The sequence below is a fragment of the Pecten maximus genome, chromosome 1 (assembly GCF_902652985.1).
Source record: "Pecten maximus chromosome 1, xPecMax1.1, whole genome shotgun sequence".
Lineage (NCBI taxonomy): Eukaryota > Metazoa > Mollusca > Bivalvia > Pectinida > Pectinidae > Pecten > Pecten maximus.
Genome location: NC_047015.1, coordinates 10,935,686 through 10,962,320, shown reverse-complemented (window position 1 = coordinate 10,962,320; position 26,635 = coordinate 10,935,686). Strand labels below are relative to the sequence as shown.

Here is a 26,635-nt window from a genome sequence, read left to right as displayed (position 1 = left end):
GTTACAATGTGAGTGAGTTACAATGTGGGTTAACAATATGATACTAACGGGTTACAATGTGGGTTAACAATATGATACTAATGGGTTACAATGTGGGTTAACAATATGATACTAACGGGTTACAATGTGGGTTAACAATATGATACTAATGGGTTACAATGTGGGTTAACATTATGATACTAATGAGTTACATTGTGGGTTAACAATATGATACTAATGAGTTACAATGTGAGTTAACAATATGATACTAATGAGTTACAATGTGGGTTAACAATATGATACTAATGAGTTACAATGTGGGTTAACAAGATGATACTAATAAGTTACAAAGTGGGTTAACAATGTGATACTAATGAGTTACAATGTGGGTTAACAATATGATACTAATGGGTTACAATGTGGGTTAACAATGTGATACTAATGAGTTACAATGTGAGTTAACAATGTGATACTAATGAGTTACAATGTGAGTTAACAATGTGATACTAATGAGTTACAATGTGAGTTAACAATGTGATACTATTGGGTTACAATGTGAGTTAACAATGTGATACTAATGAGTTACATTGTGAGTTAATAATATGATACTAATGAGTTACAATGTTAGTGAGTTACAATGTGATACTAATGGGTTACAATGTGGGTTAACAATGTGATACTAATGGGTTACAATGTGGGTTAACAATATGATACTAATGAGTTACAATGTGAGTTAACAATATGATTCTAATGAGTTACAATGTGAGTTAACAATATGATATCAATGAGTTACAATATGAGTTAACAATGTGATACTATTGGGTTACAATGTGGGTTAACATTATGATATTAATGAGTTACAATGTGGGTTAACAATGTGATACTAATGAGTTACAATGTGAGTTAACAATGTGATACTAATGAGTTACAATGTGAGTTAACAATATGATACTAATGAGTTACAATGTGAGTTAACAATGTGATACTAATGAGTTACATTGTGAGTTAACAATGTGATACTAATGAGTTACATTGTGAGTTAACAATGTGATACTAATGAGTTACAATGTGAGTTAACATTATGATACTTATGAGTTACAATATGAGTTAACAATATGATACTAATAAGTTACAATGTGGGTTAACAATATGATACTAATGGGTTACAATATGAGTTAACAATATGATACTAATGGGTTACAATATGAGTTAACAATATGATACTAATGGTTTACAATGTGAGTAAACATTATGATACTAATGAGTTACAATGTGGGTTAACAATATGATACTAATGAGTTACATTGTGAGTTAACAATATGATACTAATGAGTTACAATGTTAGTTAACAATGTGATACTAATGAGTTACAATGTGGGTTAACAATGTGATACTATTGGGTTACAATGTGGGTTAACATTATGATATTAATGAGTTACAATGTGGGTTAACAATGTGATACTAATGGGTTACAATGTGGGTTAACAATATGATACTAATGAGTTACAATGTGGGTTAACAATATGATACTAATGAGTTACAATGTGGGTTAACAATATGATACTAATGAGTTACAATGTTAGTTAACAATGTGATACTAATGAGTTACAATGTGGGTTAACAATATGATACTAATGAGTTACAATGTGAGTTAACAATATGATACTAATTAGTTACAATGTGGGTTAACAATATGATACTAATGGAAAACAATGTGAGTTAACAATATGATACTAATATGAGTTAACATAATAACATAAACAGGAAGATGACATCGTTCAATGCATGTAAACATTATCAGATATGTGTTAAATATGTTTTACTATGTAAACAGTTTGTCTCTTGTTAAAATAAAACACATATCACTGTACTTTTGATTTTAAATCAATGATATTTCAGCTCCTAGTACATATTGTACTTAGGCTGTGTGTCAGCTATTTTCATTGGACTTAACCCAGACATATTATATTTCCAGGTTCAAGAACGGGGGAAAAGGAAGAAGTACCTTACAAACCGCCTACTGGTGAGTGACGTTATCCCCCTGATCCCTTTACGCCAGGATTCCTATCAATGGATTCCCTGGCCATTCGCATAATGCTTTAAACATGTCTTGTTGACAAATATGAAAATGAGACAAAAGTCCCGTTGACGATGACTGGTGCTTAGGGTTTTGTTGACACAGACGGAATGATACAAATGTCTTGTTGACACAGACAGAATGATACAAATGTCTTGTTGACACACACAGAATGATAAAAATGTCTTGTTGACACACACAGAATGATACAAGTCCATCCTAACACACAGAGGTCATCCCTACATATAGTCCATCCTAACACACAGAGGTCATCCCCACACATAGTCCATCCTAACACACAGAGGTCATCCCCACACATAGTCCATCCTTACACACAGAGACCATCCCTACATATAGTCCATCCTAACACACAGAGACCATCCCTACACATAGTCCATCCTAATACACAGAGGTCATCCCTACACATAGTCCATCCTAACACACAGAGGTCATCCCTACACATAGTCCATCATAACACACAGAGGTCATCCCTACACATAGTCCATCATAACACACAGAGGTCATCCCTTCTAAAAGTCCATCCTAACACTAACGGGTCATCTTAACACACAGGTCATCCTAACGCTCACAGGTAATCCTTCATGTAACACTAAGGGAAATTCTAGTACTCTCTTGTCATTCTAACGCTCAAGAGTTATCATAACACTAAGTCATTTTAACACTCACGGGTAATCCTACATGTAACACTCATGGGTACACTCACGGGTAATCGTACATGTAACACTCACGGGTAATCGTACATGTAACACTCACGGGTAATCGTACATGTAACACTCACGGGTAATCGTACATGTAACACTCACGGGTAATCCTACATGTAACATTCAGAGGTAATCCTACATGTAACACTCAGAGGTAATCCTACATGTAACACTCACGGGTAATCCTACATGTAACACTCACGGGTAATCCTACATGTAACACTCACGTGTAATCCTACATGTAACACTCACGGTAATCCTACATGTAACACTCACGGGTAATCCTACATGTAACACTCACGGGTAATCCTACATGTAACACTCACGGGTAATCCTACATGTAACACTCACGGGTAATCCTACATGTAACACTCACGATTAATCCTACATGTAACACTCACGGGTAATCCTACATGTAACACTCACGGGTAATCCTACATGTAACACTCACAAGCCTTTTAGTCATTTCAATAACAATCAATGAGGGCAGCATAGCTTACTCAGTAAAAATAGAATTACAAAAGACCGATGTATGAATTATCTGACTTATTGACTGAAAAACTATTGCACATGTACACTGATGTACCATCCTATCCGATGAAACGAGGAATCAACATGCCCAATTCGAATTCTTCAATAATTCCTCTTAAAGTGATGATGGCCACTTGTATGGCAATGTGGCTATCACGATCGAATTTGCATGTCAATCATTTACAAGTCATAGCCTGGTGTAATTTGCCTATGTTGAGTAGTGGACCCTCCTATGACGATTCTGTTTTGTGACATAAGGCTTTGGAGCATTCACGCCATCATATGTTATCTTTCGGGAAGCTTATCAGATATTCATAATTAACGGAATCCCTATGTGTACTAGCTCCTTATGTAATAACTTGCTTCAAAACAGTTTGAGTTTGTAATAAATGATAAAAGTGTTCATTGTGGAGAGAAAACTTGCTTGACGACTTGTACGTCACATCATACCGCTTCAGACAATGTCGTCTGCTGTGTTCGGATTCCTTCACTACTTACTGGAACATGTGATGTTATTCGTATTAGCCATCCGCGACACTTGGTGTCGCTTTCTGATGACTGGTTCGTGTTGGTGCCAATTTGTATCGACTCAGAACTCTTTTATATCATGGCACATTTTTGTTTTTGATTTTAGCCAGCATTTATTAAATGGTTCGTCATTATATCCCCGCAACGAAGTTCGGCGAGTATACAGGAATCAGGTCGTCATTCCATACTCCTGTTTGCCTGTGTTTGTCCCGACAACTTCTCAATATCACGACTTCATACTTTCAACACAGGATTGTAAGAGATGCCGATTGATGGAGGCTATTTGATCTTACTTTCGCGTGACTTCTGTAGGATACCCACTGTCGAGTCGCTTCGCAACGCTACACTTACCAGCCGTAGTCAACTCAATGAAAAATGCTCGTTTCACTAGAGGCTATTTGATCGGTGTGTTTTCCTTTCTCCCACTTTTTAAAAATAACATAGGGCCAGTTAGGTTGTGACAGTCATTATAGTCTGCTTCATATATACCTTACCTGGATTTTACCTGTGTTCTCCCACATTACCTGGATTTACCTGTATTATCCCACATTACATGGTTTTTACCTCTATTTTACACAAACTTTGAATTCATCTAATTTCGTTACTATTTGATCAATTTGTACATATCATATACCATTTTCATCAACTAGACTTGCAGAATACATCTATAGTATGAAAATGCAAAACAAAATCACATCAGATTCATGCCATTTACTACTATCCGATAACCCTTATCAACATGGCTAAGTATCGCTGATATTTTTCTTGATACTAATTATATATAATTAACTTAACTGATTACAAATCATATATACATATAGGATTGGAAAACAAGCTAAAAGCTTATACCAATTCCTTTCCGAAAATATGATTACAGTGTTAAATCATGGACATTTACACACAATAATGAGATGGACAAATTAACTTCTCAACAAAATACTTCAGTTGATTACATATTTGATACTTTAAATTCTGGAAAATTTGATATAGCCTCAGTCGTGATTTAAAACTAATCAAGATGTGGACATTATTAAAATCTTTTACTGTTTTAATGAAATTCTGAACAGAAATGAATATTTTCCTTAGTGTTTAGCGATTGATCACCCCATAAAAGAATATCTATAAGGGTTTCATTAACATCATACTTCGTCACTACATTTGATAAATATTATTGTTGGATTAAACTATTGAGATAAGTGTTTGAGCTGTCTGATTTGTAAGTATACAAACATCAGGATGGCTATGTCTATAACTATTCCCAGTCAACCAATAACAAGGCAAACACAGATTCAGATGAAATTTCTTCAGTACAAGAACATCGCCTACAATGGATACATACAGAACCCCAGGACAAAATTACTACAGTTATTTTATTAGTTGCATATGCATATTAGAATTTTTATGAATAATCTATTATCCATTGTCCAGTGCTGAGTGTATATGCCAAGTATTCCTCATATAGATGTAAACAATTACTATCAATTGCTAATTACTATTAGATAATTGTGTGTTTCATTTAATTTTTAATCAGCCAATTTCTAGTGCTAAATATTCTGTTTGCTTTTTACTTTAGAATTTTCACTTCAGGCACATATAACATACAATGATATAAATGATCTGTGTATTTTCTGTATATATGCAAGTATTGTAATGTACTAGTATCATTCTTTCTCCTAATATTAATTGCCACATGCTTCAGAATTTTTGTATAATGTATTATGCTCTGAAATTGAACTTGGTTAGTGAAATCTGGAAAATATCATTATTACAAAAATGAATAAATAAATAAATAGAAATAAAAAAAGTAAAATAAAAAATACCAAGACATTGACAGTCGCCTATAATAAACAGATATATTGTGATCTATGGAGTACATGTAGTATGACTTGATAATGTGATAATGCACATTCCCAGAACGGACTATAATTGGCTTGCCATTGTTCTCAAGTGTTTATATAATTCTTTTGATCACCAAAAAGTGGGAGAAAGGAGAACAAACCATTTGATCGACTCCGTCACATTTTCCCATTGGACTTTCAGCCAATCAGATTGAAGGTAGCATATATTATATGCTTTAAAGAAGCTTTATATCAACAACAGTGGCAGCGAGTGATCTCGAAAACGTGTATCAGAATAGCATCAACGGGTTTAAACCATTTTAGCAGAATATTATTGATACGTACCCTTTTGTCTGACAAAGATGAAGAACTATCCATTAAAGCAAGACTTAGTGATGGGAAAGTCGGCTATCGGAAATTTCAGCCTAAGTAAAACGCCGTTGTTCATTTTCGATACTCTGTTTAGCTTACTGTCGTACAAATTACATGCTTCGTACGATGGCTGATTGATATGTTGTAAGCCTCATATTGAAGAATTTGAATTTTGCCGGACACATTGTATTATTTTTCAACATAATCCCCTTCAGTATCTATACACTTTTGCCAGCGATGTTTACCTTAAGGGCCTCAATGCCACTTTTATAGAACTCCTTTTATTGGTTGTTCACTGCATGTTAGGGTTAGGGTACCTGAAATAACTGTTTTCACGGATGAAAGTCTGATAGAGCGAGATCAGGTAAATAAGGCGGATGTTCAATCAATTTAAAGCCGAGATTGGCAGTCATGGCAATGACAGACTCTTTCACCCTTTCCCTTACCCTAACCGATTTTGTCCATTTTGCAAAAGCCGCTTGTCTTGTTTACTTTAGAGTGCTACCTCGTCGATATAAACTAACCAAATGAGACCAGTCCTTGGGTACACGGCCCTATATAGTCAGAGAATAGTAGGACTTAAAAAGAACATCCTTGAGTACCTCCTTCAACACGAGGCTCACAACTTAATTATCACTCAGTCCTCCTACACATGGGCTGTTCTTAATATCCCAAAAGTATTGCCGTAGTGTATACTTCTTTAAAACGATAAAGACCTGTAAGACGTCTTTCCTATCTTTATCACAGAATATGTACGCCTTCATGGGCGCAGTCATATTGTTACAGGTAATACTTTCCACTCTACACTGAAGAGTTCTTGTAGTTGAACATGCGTGATGCTCGTTGGCATACCTTTATGTTCTCATTGTTTAAAACAAGTTATTATTTGAATTTATCGATTTTTGTTATAATTATAACATTTACATGTTGGTCTATATGCTTGTACAAAAAAAACTTGGAATCGAAGGGAGAAAATCTTACAAACCAGAAACATCGCATCATAGTTCAGTGTTGGATGCAATACATTCTGTAAGAAATTATCCAGCTAGAAGCGCCTTACTATTCATCGGCATTAAAAAAGGTCAGTTGGTATACCCGTTAGGCCACCACAATTAAAAACGCCCAAGAAAGCTATGAATATAGGTTATTATCGTATTTATTTTTCATATATCTGTCATAAAACCATTCATTTAATAAATGCAGATTCAGATATGTACCGTGTTTTCTTTCTTCAAAGGGTGTAGCATCCTTGCATTCTAAAGAACAAATCCGTATGATGTCCTGTACACGGATGGTTTTGATGTTGGAAATCTATATTTAGGAAGAGACACATGTCGAAAATTGGTCGGCCAAACGAGGAAACGCATACTTTACTGTGACACTAACTACATTACGGACATCTACTGACCACAAAATGTCACGGACGGGTCTGGATTTGCTATCTTTGTAATGACATAAACTCTGCCGCGGCGTTGTTCTTAACTTGTGACGAGAAAATGATAGGGCGCGTGGACATATTCCTGAATTATGCTCTAGGTAAACATGCGCTTTAATGTGCTAACTCGGAAAGGCCACGTTTTATCTCCGGACGAATAATCTCCTAGTTCGTGATTAGTGTTAGACAATTCCAGTTATATGCTTCCAATAAAATCGACATATATATAGGTAACACATTATCCTTACACAGTACAAAAACATAGGTCTTCTTATCCTTACACAGTACAGAAACATAGGTCTTCTTATCCTTATACAGTACAGAAACATAGAACTTCTTATCCTTACACAGTACAGAAACACAGGTCTTCTTATCCTTACACAATACAGAAACACAGGTCTTCTTATCCTTACACAGTACAGAAACATAGGTCTTCTTATCCTTACACAGTACAGAAACATAGGTCTTCTTATCCTTACACAGTACAGAAACATGGGTCTTCTTATCCTTACACAGTATTTCTTCATTCCAAACCGATGGACACAGTGTTGACCGTGTCCTCCTGGTCGTCTTACAACATAGAGACACACTACATACAATAATACCACCTGGTTACAATACAGAATTGGGAAAAAAATCACAAACTTCAAAATGAAAATTCGCGCAAAATATGAATTAAGATTTCCTCAGAAACAATAGGAAATATACGGGTGTTCAAGTGTGTAATTAACGTTAAATCAGGGAACTATGTGGCATAGTAACGAGTACCGTACAAGTCACAGTTCTTATTACGCATGGTATTCAAACAATTACTAGAGTGCGACTACAAGCTTCAATCGGAACCTATTATTTTACTAGGCCATCTCGCAATCGTAAACGTAACGAACACAGCCCTCGTGGTCACCAAACAGAACAGTGAGGATACTTAACGGACATTGCCCTCGTGGTCACCGAACAGAACAGTGAGGATACTTAACGGACATTGCCCTCGTGATCACCGAACAGAACAGTGAGGATACTTAACGAACACCGCCCTCGTGATCACCAAACACTTAACGAACACCGCCCTCGTGGTCATCAAACACTTAACGAACACCGCCCTCGTGGTCATCAAACACTTAACGAACACCGCCCTCGTGGTCACCAAACAGTTAACGAACACCGCCCTCGTGGTCACCAAACAAAATAGAGAGGATACTTAACGAACACTGCCCTCGTGGAAACCAAACAGAACAGTGAGGATACTTAACGGACATTGCCCTCGTGGTCACCGAACAGAACAGTGAGGATACTTAACGGACATTGCCCTCGTGATCACCGAACAGAACAGTGAGGATACTTAACGAACACCGCCCTCGTGATCACCAAACACTTAACGAACACCGCCCTCGTGATCACCAAACACTTAACGAACACCGCCCTCGTGGTCACCAAACAGTTAACGAACACCGCCCTCGTGATCACCAAACACTTAACGAACACCGCCCTCGTGGTCATCAAACACTTAACGAACACCGCCCTCGTGGTCATCAAACACTTAACGAACACCGCCCTCGTGGTCACCAAACAGTTAACGAACACCGCCCTCGTGATCACCAAACACTTAACGAACACCGCCCTCGTGGTCATCAAACACTTAACGAACACCGCCCTCGTGGTCATCAAACACTTAACGAACACCGCCCTCGTGGTCACCAAACAAAATAGAGAGGATACTTAACGAACACTGCCCTCGTGGAAACCAAACAGAACAGTGAGGATACTTAACGGACATTGCCCTCGTGGTCATCAAACAGAACAGTGAGAATACTTAACAAACACTGTCCTTGTGGTCATTAAACAAAACAGTGATGATACTTAACGGACACCGCCCTCGTGGTCAACAAACAGAACAATACGGTACTTTAACACTGCCCGCGTGGATTGAATTTACAGAATACATTTTAGGCGGATACGTGAGGTGACGACAACGCCATGATGTCGTGTAATAGACACGGACTATCAACATGGAACACAGAAATACATAGATCAGCAGAAATACCCCGCTAGAGAATGTAACCTCGGGATGAGAACAAATCGATACGTATTTAGAAATTATGATGCATTAACTGTCAGCGAACTCATAAATGTATTTCTAAACGAGTTTAAACATCATTTGGTGAGTCGTTCACGTGTTTCTATGCATTTATTCCTAATACCGTCCAGGACGGATTTTCTCGCTATAGTTTCGATCACTTTCTGCATAACCAAGTTGTTCGGTGATGGTGTATGATGTTTGAAGGTATTATTATAACAAAACAATTTTCTATATTACCACTTTGTCTTGTTAGTTTTTAAACGGGAATTCTCTCTTTATGATGTAAGAGTTGGCACAATTTAATTGCACACTTTGACAGCGCGTTTCGTCTTTAACGAATGATGTAAGGTTCAATCTTGTCTCAGACCAGGCAAATATTTTTGCGAGAGGTGCAATTAATTAAATCATTATATCAATTAATTAAATCATTATATCAATGCTCAGTGTATACGCCGACTTGATTTAACCGGACAGCCAATTGATAATGTGTTGCTGTTGAGAGCATCTCTTGCCAGTTAGCTAAAGTTAACCTTTAATCAGTGATTGTTTCACAAGCAATGTTTATATATATAGGATACTACTATGACTACTTGAAAGCGACAAGTTAACAGTACTTCTTTGTGTAAAAGTACATATTGTTTCGAATGTACAGAAGTGGTCAAGTTTTTGTTCAATGTATTGTGATGATGTGTCAGCACTGTTTAAAGTCAGCGCTGTGCACTTCCATTGTGTGTATATCCCCATTTGTCTGGTCCTAATTTTGTTCTCTTGTCTTTCAGTGCTCTTTCTGTCCACGACGTTAAGGGGAAGTTTGCGGGTAGTGGAGGGGCCATTTTCTATATACAAACCTGACTATAGTAACAAACATTCGGAAGCGTATGCTTTGTTTTCTGGCGCCTTTTTATATAAAGTAAGTATGACATGTGAGGATTTTATTATTGTCTATATGTTATACAGGATCACCAGTATATTGTCTATATGTTATACAGGATCACCAGTGTATTGTCTATATGTTATACAGGATCACCAGTGTATTGTCTATATGTTATACAGGATTACCAGTGTATTGTCTATATGTTATACAGGATACCAGTGTATTGTCTATATGTTATACAGGATCACCAGTGTATTGTCTATATGTTATACAGGATTACCAGTGTATTGTCTATATGTTACACAGGATCACCAGTGTATTGTCTGTATGTTATACAGGATCACCAGTGTATTGTCTATATGTTATACAGGATTACCAGTGTATTGTCTATATGTTATACAGGATCACCAGTGTATTGTCTATATGTTATACAGGATACCAGTGTATTGTCTATATGTTATACAGGATCACCAGTGTATTGTCTATATGTTATACAGGATACCAGTATATTGTCTATATGTTATACAGGATCACCAGTGTATTGTCTATATGTTATACAGGATCACCAGTGTATTGTCTATATGTTATACAGGATCACCAGTATATTGTCTATATGTTATACAGGATCACCAGTGTATTGTCTATATGTTATACAGGATCACCAGTGTATTGTCTATATGTTATACAGGATACCAGTGTATTGTCTATATGTTATACAGGATACCAATGTATTGTCTATATGTTATACAGGATTACCAGTGTATTGTCTGTATGTTATACAGGATACCAGTGTATTGTCTATATGTTATACAGGATCACCAGTGTATTGTCTATATGTTATACAGGATTACCAGTGTATTGTCTGTATGTTATACAGGATACCAGTGTATTGTCTATATGTTATACAGGATTACCAGTGTATTGTCTGTATGTTATACAGGATCACCAGTGTATTGTCTATATGTTATACAGGATCACCAGTATATTGTCTATATGTTATACAGGATACCAGTGTATTGTCTATATGTTATACAGGATCACCAGTGTATTGTCTATATGTTATACAGGATACCAGTGTATTGTCTATATGTTATACAGGATTACCAGTGTATTGTCTATATGTTATACAGGATCACCAGTGTATTGTCTGTATGTTATACAGGATACCAGTGTATTGTCTATATGTTATACAGGATTACCAGTGTATTATCTATATGTTATACAGGATCACCAGTGTATTGTCTGTATGTTATACAGGATACCAGTATATTGTCTATATGTTACACAGGATCACCAGTGTATTGTCTATATGTTACACAGGATCACCAGTGTATTGTCTATATGTTACACAGGATCACCAGTATATTGTCTATATGTTATACAGGATCACCAGTGTATTGTCTATATGTTATACAGGATCACCAGTGTATTGTCTATCTGTTACACAGGATCACCAGTATATTGTCTATATGTTACACAGGATCACCAGTGTATTGTCTATATGTTACACAGGATCACCAGTATATTGTCTATATGTTATACAGGATCACCAGTATATTGTCTATATGTTATACAGGATCACCAGTGTATTGTCTATATGTTATACAGGATTACCAGTATATTGTCTATATGTTATACAGGATCACCAGTGTATTGTCTGTATGTTATACAGGATACCAGTGTATTGTCTATATGTTATACAGGATCACCAGTATATTGTCTATATGTTATACAGGATTACCAGTGTATTGTCTATATGTTATACAGGATACCAGTATATTGTCTATATGTTATACAGGATCACCAGTGTATTGTCTATATGTTATACAGGATTACCAGTGTATTGTCTATATGTTATACAGGATCACCAGTGTATTGTCTATATGTTATACAGGATCACCAGTGTATTGTCTATATGTTATACAGGATACCAGTGTACAATCCTTGTAATCTAATCTTTATACTAGATTTTCCACTTTCAGAATCACTTACAGAAACCCTTTCCTGTTATCTTTGAAGATAATAACAGTCTAAAACGTGGGGATGAATAAGACTGAGATAGCTACAGCAGGCCACGTGCATGATTAACATATAGATAGTTGAAGTGGGTGGGGGTTTTATTGATTGATTTAACAAAATCATTTCCAGTGCAGCAAACCTAGTCCTTGTTAATTTATATGTAAAGCGACTGTGCGAGGGGAGTGTGGTCGAGGGGCCGTCCCGGACCGATGCATACGAAGATAACTGATCCCTACTGGATGACTTGGATATATTTCTCATACAACTGCAGTCCTCCAAGATTATTTGGACAGACAAATGTCGTTAAGGCCCTTAAAAATGTACAAGATTCGTGATATTTAACCAAAAACCTGAAATACAGAAATCCTATCAATTTGTCGTTATTAATGGAAATCTGAATTGTTTTAGGTCTAACACCGTAAATAACTAAGGCCGATGTCTAAACAGCATCAAAGCTACATTTGTATAATTTTGTTTGCTGATTTGATTAATAGTTCTTCGTTGACTATTTTGCTTACAGATATAAATATATCAGTTATCAGCAAATATTTGTCAAGAAATAATTAATAGATAAAGGTACTTCAGCTATTTCTGCCTCTTCATTAGAGATACAAAGAGGCGAATAATATGGCTTTATTTCAGTAATGTGTACTAGAAGGGTTGGTTATAGTGCCGATACAGCTTATATCGGGATGGGTATGGTCCCGGCATAGCTGACATCGGGATGGTATGGTCCCGGTATAGCTGACATCGGGATGGTATGGTCCCGGTATATCTGACATCGGGATGGTATGGTCACGGTATAGCTTACATCGGGATGGGTATGGTCACGTTATAGCTCACATCGGGATGGTATGGTCCCGGTATAACTGACATCGGGATGGGTATGGTCCCGGTATAACTGACATCGGGATGGTATGGTCCCGGTATATCTGACATCGGGATGGGTATGGTCCCGGTATAGCTGACATCGGGATGGTATGGTCCCGGTATAGCTGACATCGGGATGGTATGGTCCCGGTATATCTGACATCGGGATGGTATGGTCCCGGTATAACTGACATCGGGATGGTATGGTCACGGTTTAGCTGACATCGGGATGGTATGGTCCCGGTATATCTGACATCGGGATGGTATGGTCCCGGTATAGATGACATCGGGATGGTATGGTCCCGGTATATCTGACATCGGGATGGTATGGTCACGGTATAGCTGACATCGGGATGGTATGGTCCCGGCTTACATCGGCATGGTATGGTACTGGTATAGCTGACAACGGGATGGGTATGGTCCCGGTATAGCTGTCATCGGGATGGTATGGTCCCGGTATAGCTGTCATCGGGATAGGTATGGTCCCGGCTGACATCGGGATGGTATGGTCCCGGCTGACATCGGGATGGTAGGGTCCTGGTATAGCTGACATCGGGATGGGTATGGTCCCGGCTTACATCGGGATGGATATGGTCCCGGCTGACATCGGGATGGTATGGTCACGGTATAGCTGACATCGGGATGGGTATGGTCCCGGCTTACATCGGGATGGTATGGTCCCGGCTGACATCGGGATGGTAGGGTCCTGGTATAGCTGACATCGGGATGGGTATGGTCCCGGCTTACATCGGGATGGATATGGTCCCGGCTGACATCGGGATGGTATGGTCACGGTATAGCTGACATCGGGATGGGTATGGTCCCGGCTTACATCGGGATGGTATGGTCCCGGCTGACATCGGGATAGTAGGGTCCTGGTATAGCCGACATCGGGATGGGTATGGTCCCGGCTTACATCGGGATGGATATGGTCCCGGCTGACATCGGGATGGTATGGTCACGGTATAGCTGACATCGGGATGGGTATGGTCCTGGCTGACATCGGCATGGGTATGGTCCCGGCTGACATCGGGATGTGTATGGTCCCGGTATAACTGACATCGGGATGGTATGGTCCCGGTATAACTGACATCGGGATGGTATGGTCCCGGTATAGCTGACATCGGGATGGCTATGGTCCCGGTATATCTGACATCAGGATGGTATGGTCTTGGTATCTCTGATATCGGGATGGGTATGGTCTTGGTAACTCTTACATCGGGATGGGTATGGTCCCGGTATAACTGACATCGGGATGGGTATGGTCCCGGTATAACTGACATCGGGATGGTATGGTCACGGTATAGCTGACATCGGGATGGGTGTGGTCACGGTATAGCTGACATCGGGATGGTAGGGTACTGGTATAGCTGACATCGGGATGGTATGGTCCCGGCTGACATCGGGATGGGTATGGTCCCGGCTGACATCGGGATGGTATGGTCGTGGTATAGCTGACATCGGGATGGTATGGTCCCGGCTGACATCGGGATGGGTATGGTCCCGGCTGTCATCGGGATGGTATGGTCCCGGCTGACATCGGGATGGTATGGTCGTGGTATAGCTGACATCGGGATGGTATGGTCCCGGTATAGCTGACACCGGGATGGTATGGTCCCGGTATAACTGATATCGGGATGGTATGGTCCCGGTATAGCTTACATCGGGATGGCTATGGTCACGTTATAGCTGACATCGGGATGGTATGGTCCCGGTATAACTGACATCGGGATGGTATGGTCCCGGTATAGCTGTCATCGGGATGGTATGGTCCCGGTATAACTGACATCGGGATGGTATGGTCCCGGTATAACTGACATCGGGATGGTATGGTCCCGGTATAGCTTACATCGGGATGGGTATGGTCCCGGTATAGCTTACATCGGGATGGCTATGGTCACGTTATAGCTGACATCGGGATGGTATGGTCCCGGTATAACTGACATCGGGATGGTATGGTCCCGATATAGCTGTCATCGGGATGGTATGGTCCCGGTATAACTGACATCGGGATGGTATGGTCCCGGTATAACTGACATCGGGATGGTATGGTCCGGTATAGCTGATATCGGGATGCTATGGTCCCGGTATAGCTGACATCGGGATGGGTATGGTCCCCGTATAGCTGTCATCGGGATGGTATGGTCCCGGTATAGCTTACATCGGGATGGTATGGTCCCGGTATAACTGACATCGGGATGGTATGGTCCCGGTATAGCTGACATCGGGGTGGTATGGTCCCGGTGTAGCTGACATCGGGATGGTTATGGTCCCGGTATAACTGACATCGGGATGGTATGGTCCCGGTATAGCTGACATCGGGGTGGTATGGTCCCGGTATAACTGACATCGGGATGGGTATGGTCCCGGTATAACTGACATCGGGATGGTACGGTCCCGCTGTAGCTGACATCGGGATGGGTATGGTCCCGGTATAACTGACATCGGGATGGTACGGTCCCGGTATAGCTGACATCGGGATGGGTATGGTCCCGGTATAGCTGACATCGGGATGGTATGGTCCCGGTATAACTGACATCGGGATGGGTATGGTCCCAGTATAACTGACATCGGGATGGTATGGTCCCGGTATAGCTGACATCGGGATGGGTATGGTCCCGGTATAACTGACATCGGGATGGGTATGGTCACGGTATAGCTTACATCGGGATGGGTGTGGTCACGTTATAGCTCACATCGGGATGGTATGGTCCCGGTATAGCTGACATCGGGATGGGTATGGTCCCGGTATAACTTATATCGGGATGGGTATGGTCCTGGTATAGCTTACATCGGGATGGTATGGTCACGTTATAGCTCACATCGGGATGGGTATGGTCACGTTATAGCTGACATCGGGATGGTATGGTCACGGTATAGCTTACATCGGGATGGGTATGGTCCCGGTATAGCTGACATCGGGATGGGTATGGTCCCGGTATAACTGACATCGGGATGGGTATGGTCCCGGTATAACTGACATCGGGATGGTATGGTCCCGGTATAACTGACATCGGGATGGGTATGGTCACGTTATAGCTGACATTGGGATGGTATGGTCCCGGTATAGCTGACATCACACGCTTCCCATCTACTTTTTAAGTCATTTGACCCGAAGGTTTGGGATGACATAAAGCTATCGTGTTTCGTCCGTCGCAGGGCGTCATGCCTAAACTTTTACTTTCAAATCACTACTTCTTCTTACCGCCAAACCAGATTTTAACCAAAGCTGGTCTGAAAATCATAATTCATATAAATGAGGCTGGTTCGACCCCTTGGCACACAGGGGCGGTGCCCCAAAAGGGGACACTTTTGGCTGATTTTTCTTCTTTATAACGCTACTTCTCCTTAATGCCTAAATAGATTACGACCATTTTTTTTTAAACATCAATATAGGCGGACAGTCATGATTCATATAAAGGAGGGGCACATCCCTGCTGAAAGTGTTTGTCAAATGACCATTTAGGCTCATGGGCCTCTAGTTGTGTTAACCTGTTTTTTTTCAATTCAGATGCAGTTGGTTTTTCAAAACAATACTGGTGTTTTTTTTTCTAATTTCAGATGCAGTTAGTTTTTCAAAACAGTAGATACAGCGTGCAGTATAACCGTACGGAGATCGACTCCATCATGTAAGTAATCCCGTCGTCAACGGGTACGTGTTTCCTCTCTATATTACAGTGCACGTTAACCTGACCTCGCTGCTCTTTTTCCTTTTTTGTACATGGATGAGAATGACTGATGCATTCATGAACATTAAAATATGTATAAGACATCCTTTTTAATTTAATACTGGATAACTCCGCGAATAAACTTGCTTTGAGCATAACAAATGTTTTATATGATCGGGATTGAAATATGTCAGAACATGTTATCGTTTGCTACATTTGATTTAATTGTCATGTTGTCACTAACTTAACCCATATCACTATGACAGGTCTGGTAGTGTTATTGTGACCTTCACCCTCCATTTCTCACCGCCCATCAGTGTGACGTCAGACTCGGAACCATTCATATCATCACTGCTCAAACGTCCTCTGGACGGCGACCTTTTCACTACCGATATCAACTCCGTCACAATACATGCTCAAGGTAAGTACCATCCTATGGGACTACTTACTGTACATCAGTTCCTATCACAGGTATCCGCCTGTAGTCTCAGCAGTCTGTGAATAAACAATACCGGGGAAACAAAGCGGCAAATCCAACATAATGTCGAGAAAATGGCAATATTTTGTTTTAAACGATAAACAACAGGCAAACGTCATGCCGCTTTAGGAAATTATTTCTAAATAAAGTCATGATTGCATCGCCTCTCTCGAAACCTTGTCCAATCTTTCTCAAAAGTCATGATATTACAAGATATTAAATCTCGAATCAAATTCAATATACCATATAGATTTAGGAGAAGTAAGTATGTTACTGTCTAGAAATGGTAACATCACAATAGGTACAGTACAATTCCGACGTCGCTGCTGCAGTTTTTCCTGTTGGTTACGTTATATTATGAAGTCTGTAAGTCCGTGAACATTCATCAGTACCACCTGCGAGTCGGGTATATCGCGACCTTTACGATAAACACTTCAGTAATTACAAACGTTATACAGAGATAATGTCACGAAGATGTTTAAATAGAGGTTAGGATGGAGCCTTGATTATCACCTGTCTTGGATACCTACAGACAGTAATAAAGAACACATTTCAGTAACTAAAGTAAGGGAGAATAACGATATTGTCACCGAGTTCCATAGTGCTTTACTGTATGTGAGATGGTCGGTCTAGCTGAGATCCTGAGGCGGTGCCAGTGGTGTCATCATCGAACGTGATTTTTTTCTATAGAAATTCGTTACTGACCTACTAGGCCTTTCCCATTTGCTACAGAGTTTAAAAGACCTAGACCTATAATACTAAGGGCACGTATCATTACCGTACACGGGATATAGATTCCACGTGTAATTTGTATACCAGTGCAGTATAACGGGACCGCCTTTGGGAACAGGTCGCAGCTGAACAAAATACGGCCATGACATTTGCACATATCAGAACCTTATCATTAGCGAACAGAGACAGTGGTCACTGGGAGTCCCGCCTCTCCTGGGGAAGCCCGGGGTGTCACTGTCTGATTGAGACGAGACAAAGGTGTTACCCGTTGTCATGGTGCCCATTTCTTAATTAGTCGAGTTAGTGATCGATGCCAGATGAGAATCCAAAAGGGCGACATACATTGATTCGATTTATAACATATAATTTTCTGTTTTGATATATTGCTTGAGTATGTTCAGCTGATCGTATATCACGTGACAAGGCAATATGGTTTCGGGACATAGAAATCGGTTAACAGTGCTTAGTAGTCAATCAAAACGGCGGGTGTTTTAAATCCCAAAGCAATATGGCCGAGATGCCCTTGGTCTGAGCGTAAAAAAACTTCCGAGTTAAAAGTTGGTAACCAAGAACATTTGAAATAAGCAATATATGTATCGTATCATTGTGTATAAGGTACTTTAGAGATAATACCTGTCTATTTGTTATTCCATATTTTTATACTGCACTAACTGTACTCATTTCCTATTGCCCAAATATATGTATCTGGTATTGTTATCGTAAAAAGTTAATTTATTGTCTATCATTACACTATCTGGTATTGTAATATGTGTATTCGCTATGATTCCATTGTATCTATTGTTTAAAGGTGTATCTATGGTTTAAAAGTTTGTTTATTGTTTAAAGGTTTGCTTATTGCCTATCATTGCACTATCTGATGTTGTAATAAACGTGTATTTTATGTCCTCATGTGAAATAGAAACAAAATTTGATTTCTGACGACACGAAACTGGCATCCTTGTACAACTAACAATTCCTATTCAGTGTCTAGATTAATCTTACCTGATATTTTCAGCCCCTTTGTTTTATTTACAGCTATCGCCCCTACTACAACTCAAGCTCCACCCTCAGGTAGGTGTTTATATTGGTCATACAGCGAATGTAGTTCCCGTGGTATCGGTACATCCTATCACAGTTTGCGGACTGTACAGTGCCGATTATGAAGAAAACTTTTCCATGCAGGTATTTCGTCCTTCTATGACTTCCAACGTGTTCAATACAAACGAATTTAAGAGGAGAAATGAGAAGCGCTAGACTCCTGACGACAGTTCCATTTATTTTACGGTCACTCGATACAAACATATAAAACATCAGACCGCGAAGAAGTACCTGACAAGTGCAAATAAGAACTTAAAAGTGATTTTAAATTCTAGGAATTATCACTTTACGATACGTATTATAATAATCTATAAAGGGCACAATTAAGGTTCAAGGCATGCCAACGATACATGTTCTAAAAAGGATGGATAATTAATATATAGTGATCATCTTAATCAAAAGTAAGAATCTTAGGTAATAATAAACATCTTAATATAAATCTTAGTTAACGACAAGAATCTATATACCTATCTTCTTCATAAGCGTATCGCCCATCTTAGTTAACGACAAACATCTTAACACACCTTCATCAGCGTATCGCCCATCTTAGTTAACGACAAACATCTTAACACACCTTCATCAGCGTATCGCCCATCTTAGTTAACGACAAACATCTTAACACACCTTCATAAGCGTATCGCCCATCTTAGTTAACGACAAACATCTTAACACACCTTCATCAGCGTATCGCCCATCTTAGTTAACGACAAACATCTTAACACACCTTCATCAGCGTATCGCCCATCTTAGTTAACGACAAACATCTTAACACACCTTCATAAGCGTATCGCCCATCTTAGTTAACGACAAACATCTTAACACACCTTCATCAGCGTATCGCCCATCTTAGTTAACGACAAACATCTTAACACACCTTCATCAGCGTATCGCCCATCTTAGTTAACGACAAACATCTAAATACATTTTCATAAGCGATAGTTAAAGACAAACATCTTCATAATCTTAATAAGCAATGTCACCCATCTTAGTTAACGGCATACATCTTAATTTATTATATTGCTATGATTTATCCCCTTTCCTGAATGGCCAATTCTAAACATTCTCACTTTGCTCAAATATTTCATCAACCCCGAATCCGGATTCAGGATGATATAACAATCCAACAACTCGAGTTCGTACCCAAATATAGTAAAAAGGGACTTTCCCACAATCCGTGACGTCAAACACGTATGCTTACATATAGGCCTACATGTATGTATGTGCTCCCAGACAGAGTTAAGCAGACAAAATTCGTAAATGTTGTTATATTTACGTTCTGTTCAATTTTAAGCAATAGTAAATGACGAAGTTTGAATTCATTGCTGATTTTGTCTTATTTATTATCATTTTGAACTTTTTTCCAGTCGATCACTATTATCTACCCAATCCTATGACACTCGAAAATGACATTTCCCCCGGCCTTCATCGTATTCACCTGAAAACAGGTCGATAATTGTATAATATCTTCATAAGCGATATTACCATATTAGTCCGCAATAAGCATCATAACACAATCTTAATTAGTGATAAACTTTCTATTAACAATCATATTTAATTGTAATGATTTCAATACCCCTCTTCATCAGTGATAAACATCCCGTCACCAATATTAGTTACAGATAAATATGCCATCGCCGATCTTAGTTACCGATAAATATCCAATCACCGATCTTAGTTACCGATAAATATCCAATCACCGATCTTAGCTACCGATAGATATCCAATCACCGATCTTAGTTACCGATAGATATCCAATCACCGATATTAGTTACCGATAGATATCCCATCACCGATCTTAGTTACCGATAGATATCCAATCACCGATCTTAGTTACCGATAAATATCCCATCACCGATCTTAGTTACCGATAAATATTCAATCAACGATCTTAGTTACCGATAAATATCCAATCACCGATCTTAGTTACCGATTAATATCCCATCACCAATATTAGTTACAGATAAATATCCCATCACCGATCTTATTTACCGATAAATATCCAATCACCGATCTTAGTTACCGATAGATATCCAATCACCGATCTTAGTTACCGATAAATATCCAATCACCGATCTTAGTTACCGATATATATCCCATCACCGTTCTTAGTTACCGATAGATATCCAATCACCGATCTTAGTTACCGATAGATATCCAATCACCGATCTTAGTTACCGATAAATATCCCATCACCGATCTTAGTTACCGATAAATATCCCATCACCGATCTTAGTTACCGATAAATATCCAATCACCGATCTTAGTTACCGATAAATATCCAATCACCGATCTTAGTTACCGATAAATATCCAATCACCAATCATTGATCACAATAGACTATACACTAGTGCAGAAGAAAGGTAATCCAAACAGTAGTTTGTCACAATTCCAGTGTATTCTCTGTCCATGACACCCATATGTTACGTGTATGTATTTATGGAGATCGCATGTTAAATTGTGTTACCTTATCGTATGTGAATTCACAGACAAGTTGATTGTTTGGTGTCTATGACGATTCTCCTGACACCTTCTTCATAGTAAATGTTCTTGCAATTTGTTTGCTACCTTGTCTAGTGTTAATATTCCTGATACGCTGACCATACTCCAATAATATTAGAGGTGTACACGACAGGAAACTTTTGACAGGCTGTCATGTAACCTCTAATCACCACCGCACATAAAACCTGTTGCTGTGACCCACCTAATTAAAGTCGTTTAAAAGTTATCTTTACTCACATTTCATATGATCTGACCTACCTTATTCTATTTATCTATCATAAATACACAAAGTCACACAACGTGTGCCCATATCTATATCCAAGATCAGTGATTATTAGCCTCTTTTGTCGTTTAAGCGTAGGTCACATTTGTATATACCGCCATACTTGTTTTGATTATGACCTCTCGAGGTTATTTCCGGTTTATCCAAATATGGAGTTGAAATAGACGCAACAAACGAAACGCTGTGAAAATGTTACGCTACGTTTTCCGTTTTATTTGCATTCCGTATTTTATAATAACCGGAACGGCAAAGTTGTTTCAGTGACCCAATATTTAACACAGTAGGTTGCAAGTGAATTATTGTGGATATTATTATATTTAAGAGGTGTCCATCAACAGTTTGTGCATAAATGGATTGATACTTCATCAACAAGTAAGCGTACACATATTTGTTAACATAAATTATCGTTTTAGATGGTTTATGACACTTTTTCGTCGCGCCCTAGAATCAGGGCGCTGGCAGCTACAAGAAAAACACGCTGAGGGGATATGAGGTCGCAATATCCACCAATGTAATCAGGTGGAATAAGACCTCATATACGTATAGGAGTACGCTGACCAGTGTTGTTATATAACGTGTTCTCTGTTGATATCTATGTTTGGGTTGTGACATTGTCCTATATTTTACATCATTCAGGCCAGTGTTCACCCATAACCTTACCGGCGTGTCAGAACGCCACAACGTACCACCAGACCATGTATCCAAACCTCCTCGGTCATATGTCCGAACAACAGGCCATGACTGCACTGTCAACATACGGCGATCTCTTCACATTCCCCTGCTACGACTACGCCAGCGACTTCTGGTGTTCCGCGTGGGCCCCCGAGTGTGTTGGAGGCCGTACCATACCGCCGTGTCGGGACTACTGTGAAGGTAAACATAGGGACTGCTCAAAACATTAAGATATATCTTAAGACAATCCTAGGGTTATTCTACTATCCCCCACCTCTGACAGTGGAAACCCAAATATTTAGAAACTCCCTTCTAACAGTCGAAACAACAATCTATAGGAATTCCCTTTCTAACAGTCGAACGAAAAATCTATAGGAACTCTCTTCTAACGGTGAAAACCACAATCTATAGGAACTTCCTTCTAACAGTGGAAACCACAATCTATAGGAACTCCCTTCTAACAGTGGAAACCACAATCTGTAGGAACTTCCTTCTAACAGTGGAAACCACAATCTATAGGAACTCCCTTCTAACAGTGGAAACCACAATCTATAGGAACTCCCTTCTAACAGTGGAAACCACAATCTATAGGAACTCCCTTCTAACAGTGGAAACCACAATCTGTAGGAACTCCCTTCTAACAGTGGAAACCACAATCTATAGGAACTCCCTTCTAACAGTGGAAACCACAATCTATAGGAATTCCCTTCTAACAGTGGAAACCACAATCTGTAGGAACTCCCTTCTAACAGTGGAAACCACAATCTATAGGAATTCCCTTCTAACAGTAGAAACCACAATCTATAGGAACTCCCTTCTAACGGTGGAAACCACAATATATAGGAACTCCCTTCTAACATTGGAAACCACAATCTATAGGAACTCCCTTCTAACGGTGAAAACCACAATCTATAGGAACTCCCTTCTAACAGTGGAAACCACAATCTATAGAAACTCCCTTCTAACAGTCGAAACCACAATCTATAGGAACTCCCTTCTAACAGTGGAAACCACAATCTGTAGGAACTCCCTTCTAACAGTGGAAACCACAATCTATAGAAACTCCCTTCTAACAGTCGAAACCACAATCTATAGGAACTCCCTTCTAACAGTGGAAACCACAATCTGTAGGAACTCCCTTCTAACAGTGGAAACCACAATCTATAGGAACTCCCTTCTAACAGTGGAAACCACAATCTATAGGAACTCCCTTCTATCAGTGGAAACCACAATCTATAGGAACTCCCTTCTAACAGTGGAAACCACAATCTATAGGAACTCCCTTCTAACAGTGGAAACCACAATCTATAGGAACTCCCTTCTAACAGTGGAAACCACAATCTATAGGAACTCCCTTCTAACAGTGGAAACCACAATCTATAGGAACTCCCTTCTAACAGTGGAAACCACAATCTATAGGAACTCCCTTCTAACAGTGGAAACCACAATCTCTAGGAACTTCCTTCTAACAGTGGAAACCATAATCTATAGGAACTCCCTTCTAACAGTGGAAACCACAATCTATAGGAACTCCATTCTAACAGTGGAAACCACAATCTATAGGAACTCCCTTCTAACAGTGGAAACCACAATCTGTAGGAACTTCTTTCTAACAGTGGAAACCACAATCTATAGGAACTCCCTTCTAACAGTGGAAACCACAATCTATAGGAACTCCCTTCTGACAGTGGAAACCACAATCTATAGGAACTCCCTTCTAACAGTGGAAACCACAATCTATAGGAACTTCCTTCTAACAGTGGAAACCACAATCTATAGGAACTCCCTTCTAACAGTGGAAACCACAATCTATAGGAACTCCCTTCTAACAGTGGAAACCACAATCTGTAGGAACTCTCTTCTAACAGTGGAAACCACAATCTATAGGAACTCTCTTCTAACAGTGGAAACCACAATCTATAGGAACTCCCTTCTAACAGTGTAAACCACAATCTATAGGAACTCCCTTCTAACAGTGGAAACCACAATCTATAGGAACTCCCTTCTAACAGTGGAAACCATAATCTGTATGACGTTTACCAGAGTTCCTAAATCACCGACTTTAGTTTTACTGTTTTGGGAAAGATTTCGTCTTCGTTTTTACTTCAATGACGAAAAACATTATCGGAATGAACTTCTGTTTTGTGTTACAGATGTCCAGAAGAACTGTGATGGACATTATCCCAGTAATTTCTCTTGGCCCATACAGTGTAGTTCTTTACCAGATTCCATGGATCCATCCGTGTGTCGACGTAACCCCTATACACGTAAGCCAGCTTTGTTTCTGTCTACTTCTCGATTTGCAGCTTTACATAATATATCTGATAGGACTTTGTGTCAATAGGATCATGATTAAGACGAAACATCCTTCAGAGTAGATCGAATCTTTTACCATCTCGGACACTACATAAGACAATGCCAGTACGCTTCACATTGGTCATTAGCCTGGAAAAGGTGACAGTGTAGTCATCGAAGCGTCACACTCTTAAATATCATGTTGGTTGGGTCATATAATTTCTATCCTTTGTACTTTACCAACATGACGAAAATGTCCCAGAATAGCTATAAATATTTTATGACATTGGTAATATGCAATTGTGATATCCTGTCTGAAACACGTCTAATACCGTCTTATGGACTTTCTGACTTCGGTTCGACAACGATCGCAAACGGAGCCGTGTTTGCGAAGTGTGAATCTCAGACACGGGTTTAATTACTCCCACACGGTATTATCTTTAATTCATTTTTGATAAGTTAATTTCAAATAAATGTAAACCTATTGTTCATCTGAGACGAAGTATCAAGTGACCTATTCTAAGTAATTTTTGTCCACCGTCGTCCGTCCGTATCCGATTTAAATTTTCGACTTCTTCTCAGAAATCTGTTAACCAATTACAATGACTGGTTTGGTTTGGTTTATTTTGTTTAACGTCCTATTAACAGCTAAGGTCATTTAAGGACGGCCTCCCGTGCGTGCGACATGCATGCGTGTGTTGAGTGCGAATGTGTGTTTTGGAAGGCTGCGGTATGTTCGTGTTAAGTCTCCTTATGATAGGCCGGAACTTCTGCCGATTTATAGTGCTGCCTCACTGAAGCATACTGCCGAAGACACCCAGCAGCACACTCCACCCGGTCACATTATACTGACAACGGGCGAACCAGTCGTCCCACTCCTAATATGCTGAGCGCTAAGCAGGAGCAGCAACTACCATTTTTAAAGACTCTGGTATGGCCAGGGGACAGAACCCAAAGCCTTCCTCACAGGGGCGAACGCTCAACTGAAGACCAAAAGTGAGGCATTGTCAAGGGAGACATTAGGAAGAAGAAAGTTGTTCAGAAAGAAGAGAAAAGATAAGATCCCAAATTTAGTCGCCTCTTACGATCATGCAATGGGGGCAGCAGGTACAATTTTTACGCCCTACCTGCAGGGCAACAATTACAATGAAATCTGTTAACCAATTACAATGAAATCTGTAAACCAATTACAATGAAATCTGTAAACCAATTACAATGAAATCTTGCAGTAGCCTTTTATGGTCAAAGGTTAACAAGCATTGTGAGTCATATGGTCCCCAACCCCCAGGGGACTGAAGGGCAGGGCAAAAATGGGTCAACATGACTGTACATTTTGGAAGAAAATCTTCTCATACTCTTCATAGATGGTAGGGTGTTAAGGTGCATTACTAAAATTGCGAATATCATGACCGAGGGATTTCATGTTAACCACTGGGGAGGGAGTAACCTTTACATTTTTGGCTATCATTTCTTAAATTTCTATTGGAATTAATTCAAACCAAAAGTATTTTTAACTTGGTTAGAATTATTAGCATGTGATGAACGTTTGATGGTATGCACATGTTGGCCCTGACTGACCCTAGGGCTG

The 26,635-nt window shown here is 39.5% G+C and overlaps 1 protein-coding gene across 3 annotated transcripts in view; it reads left to right on the top strand.

Moving 5' to 3' along the window:
- Nucleotides 1-26,635, top strand: part of LOC117324656 (atrial natriuretic peptide-converting enzyme-like) — a 159,140-nt gene that overhangs the window by 110,128 nt on the left and 22,377 nt on the right. For all 3 annotated transcript variants that reach the window (XM_033880608.1, XM_033880600.1, XM_033880591.1), the window contains exons 3-9: nt 1,955-2,002; nt 10,339-10,469; nt 16,884-16,951; nt 17,257-17,411; nt 19,236-19,271; nt 22,717-22,953; nt 24,906-25,019. In XM_033880608.1, coding sequence (XP_033736499.1) covers nt 1,955-2,002; nt 10,339-10,469; nt 16,884-16,951; nt 17,257-17,411; nt 19,236-19,271; nt 22,717-22,953; nt 24,906-25,019 — 789 coding nt within the window. The remainder of the gene's footprint in view (nt 1-1,954; nt 2,003-10,338; nt 10,470-16,883; nt 16,952-17,256; nt 17,412-19,235; nt 19,272-22,716; nt 22,954-24,905; nt 25,020-26,635) is intronic.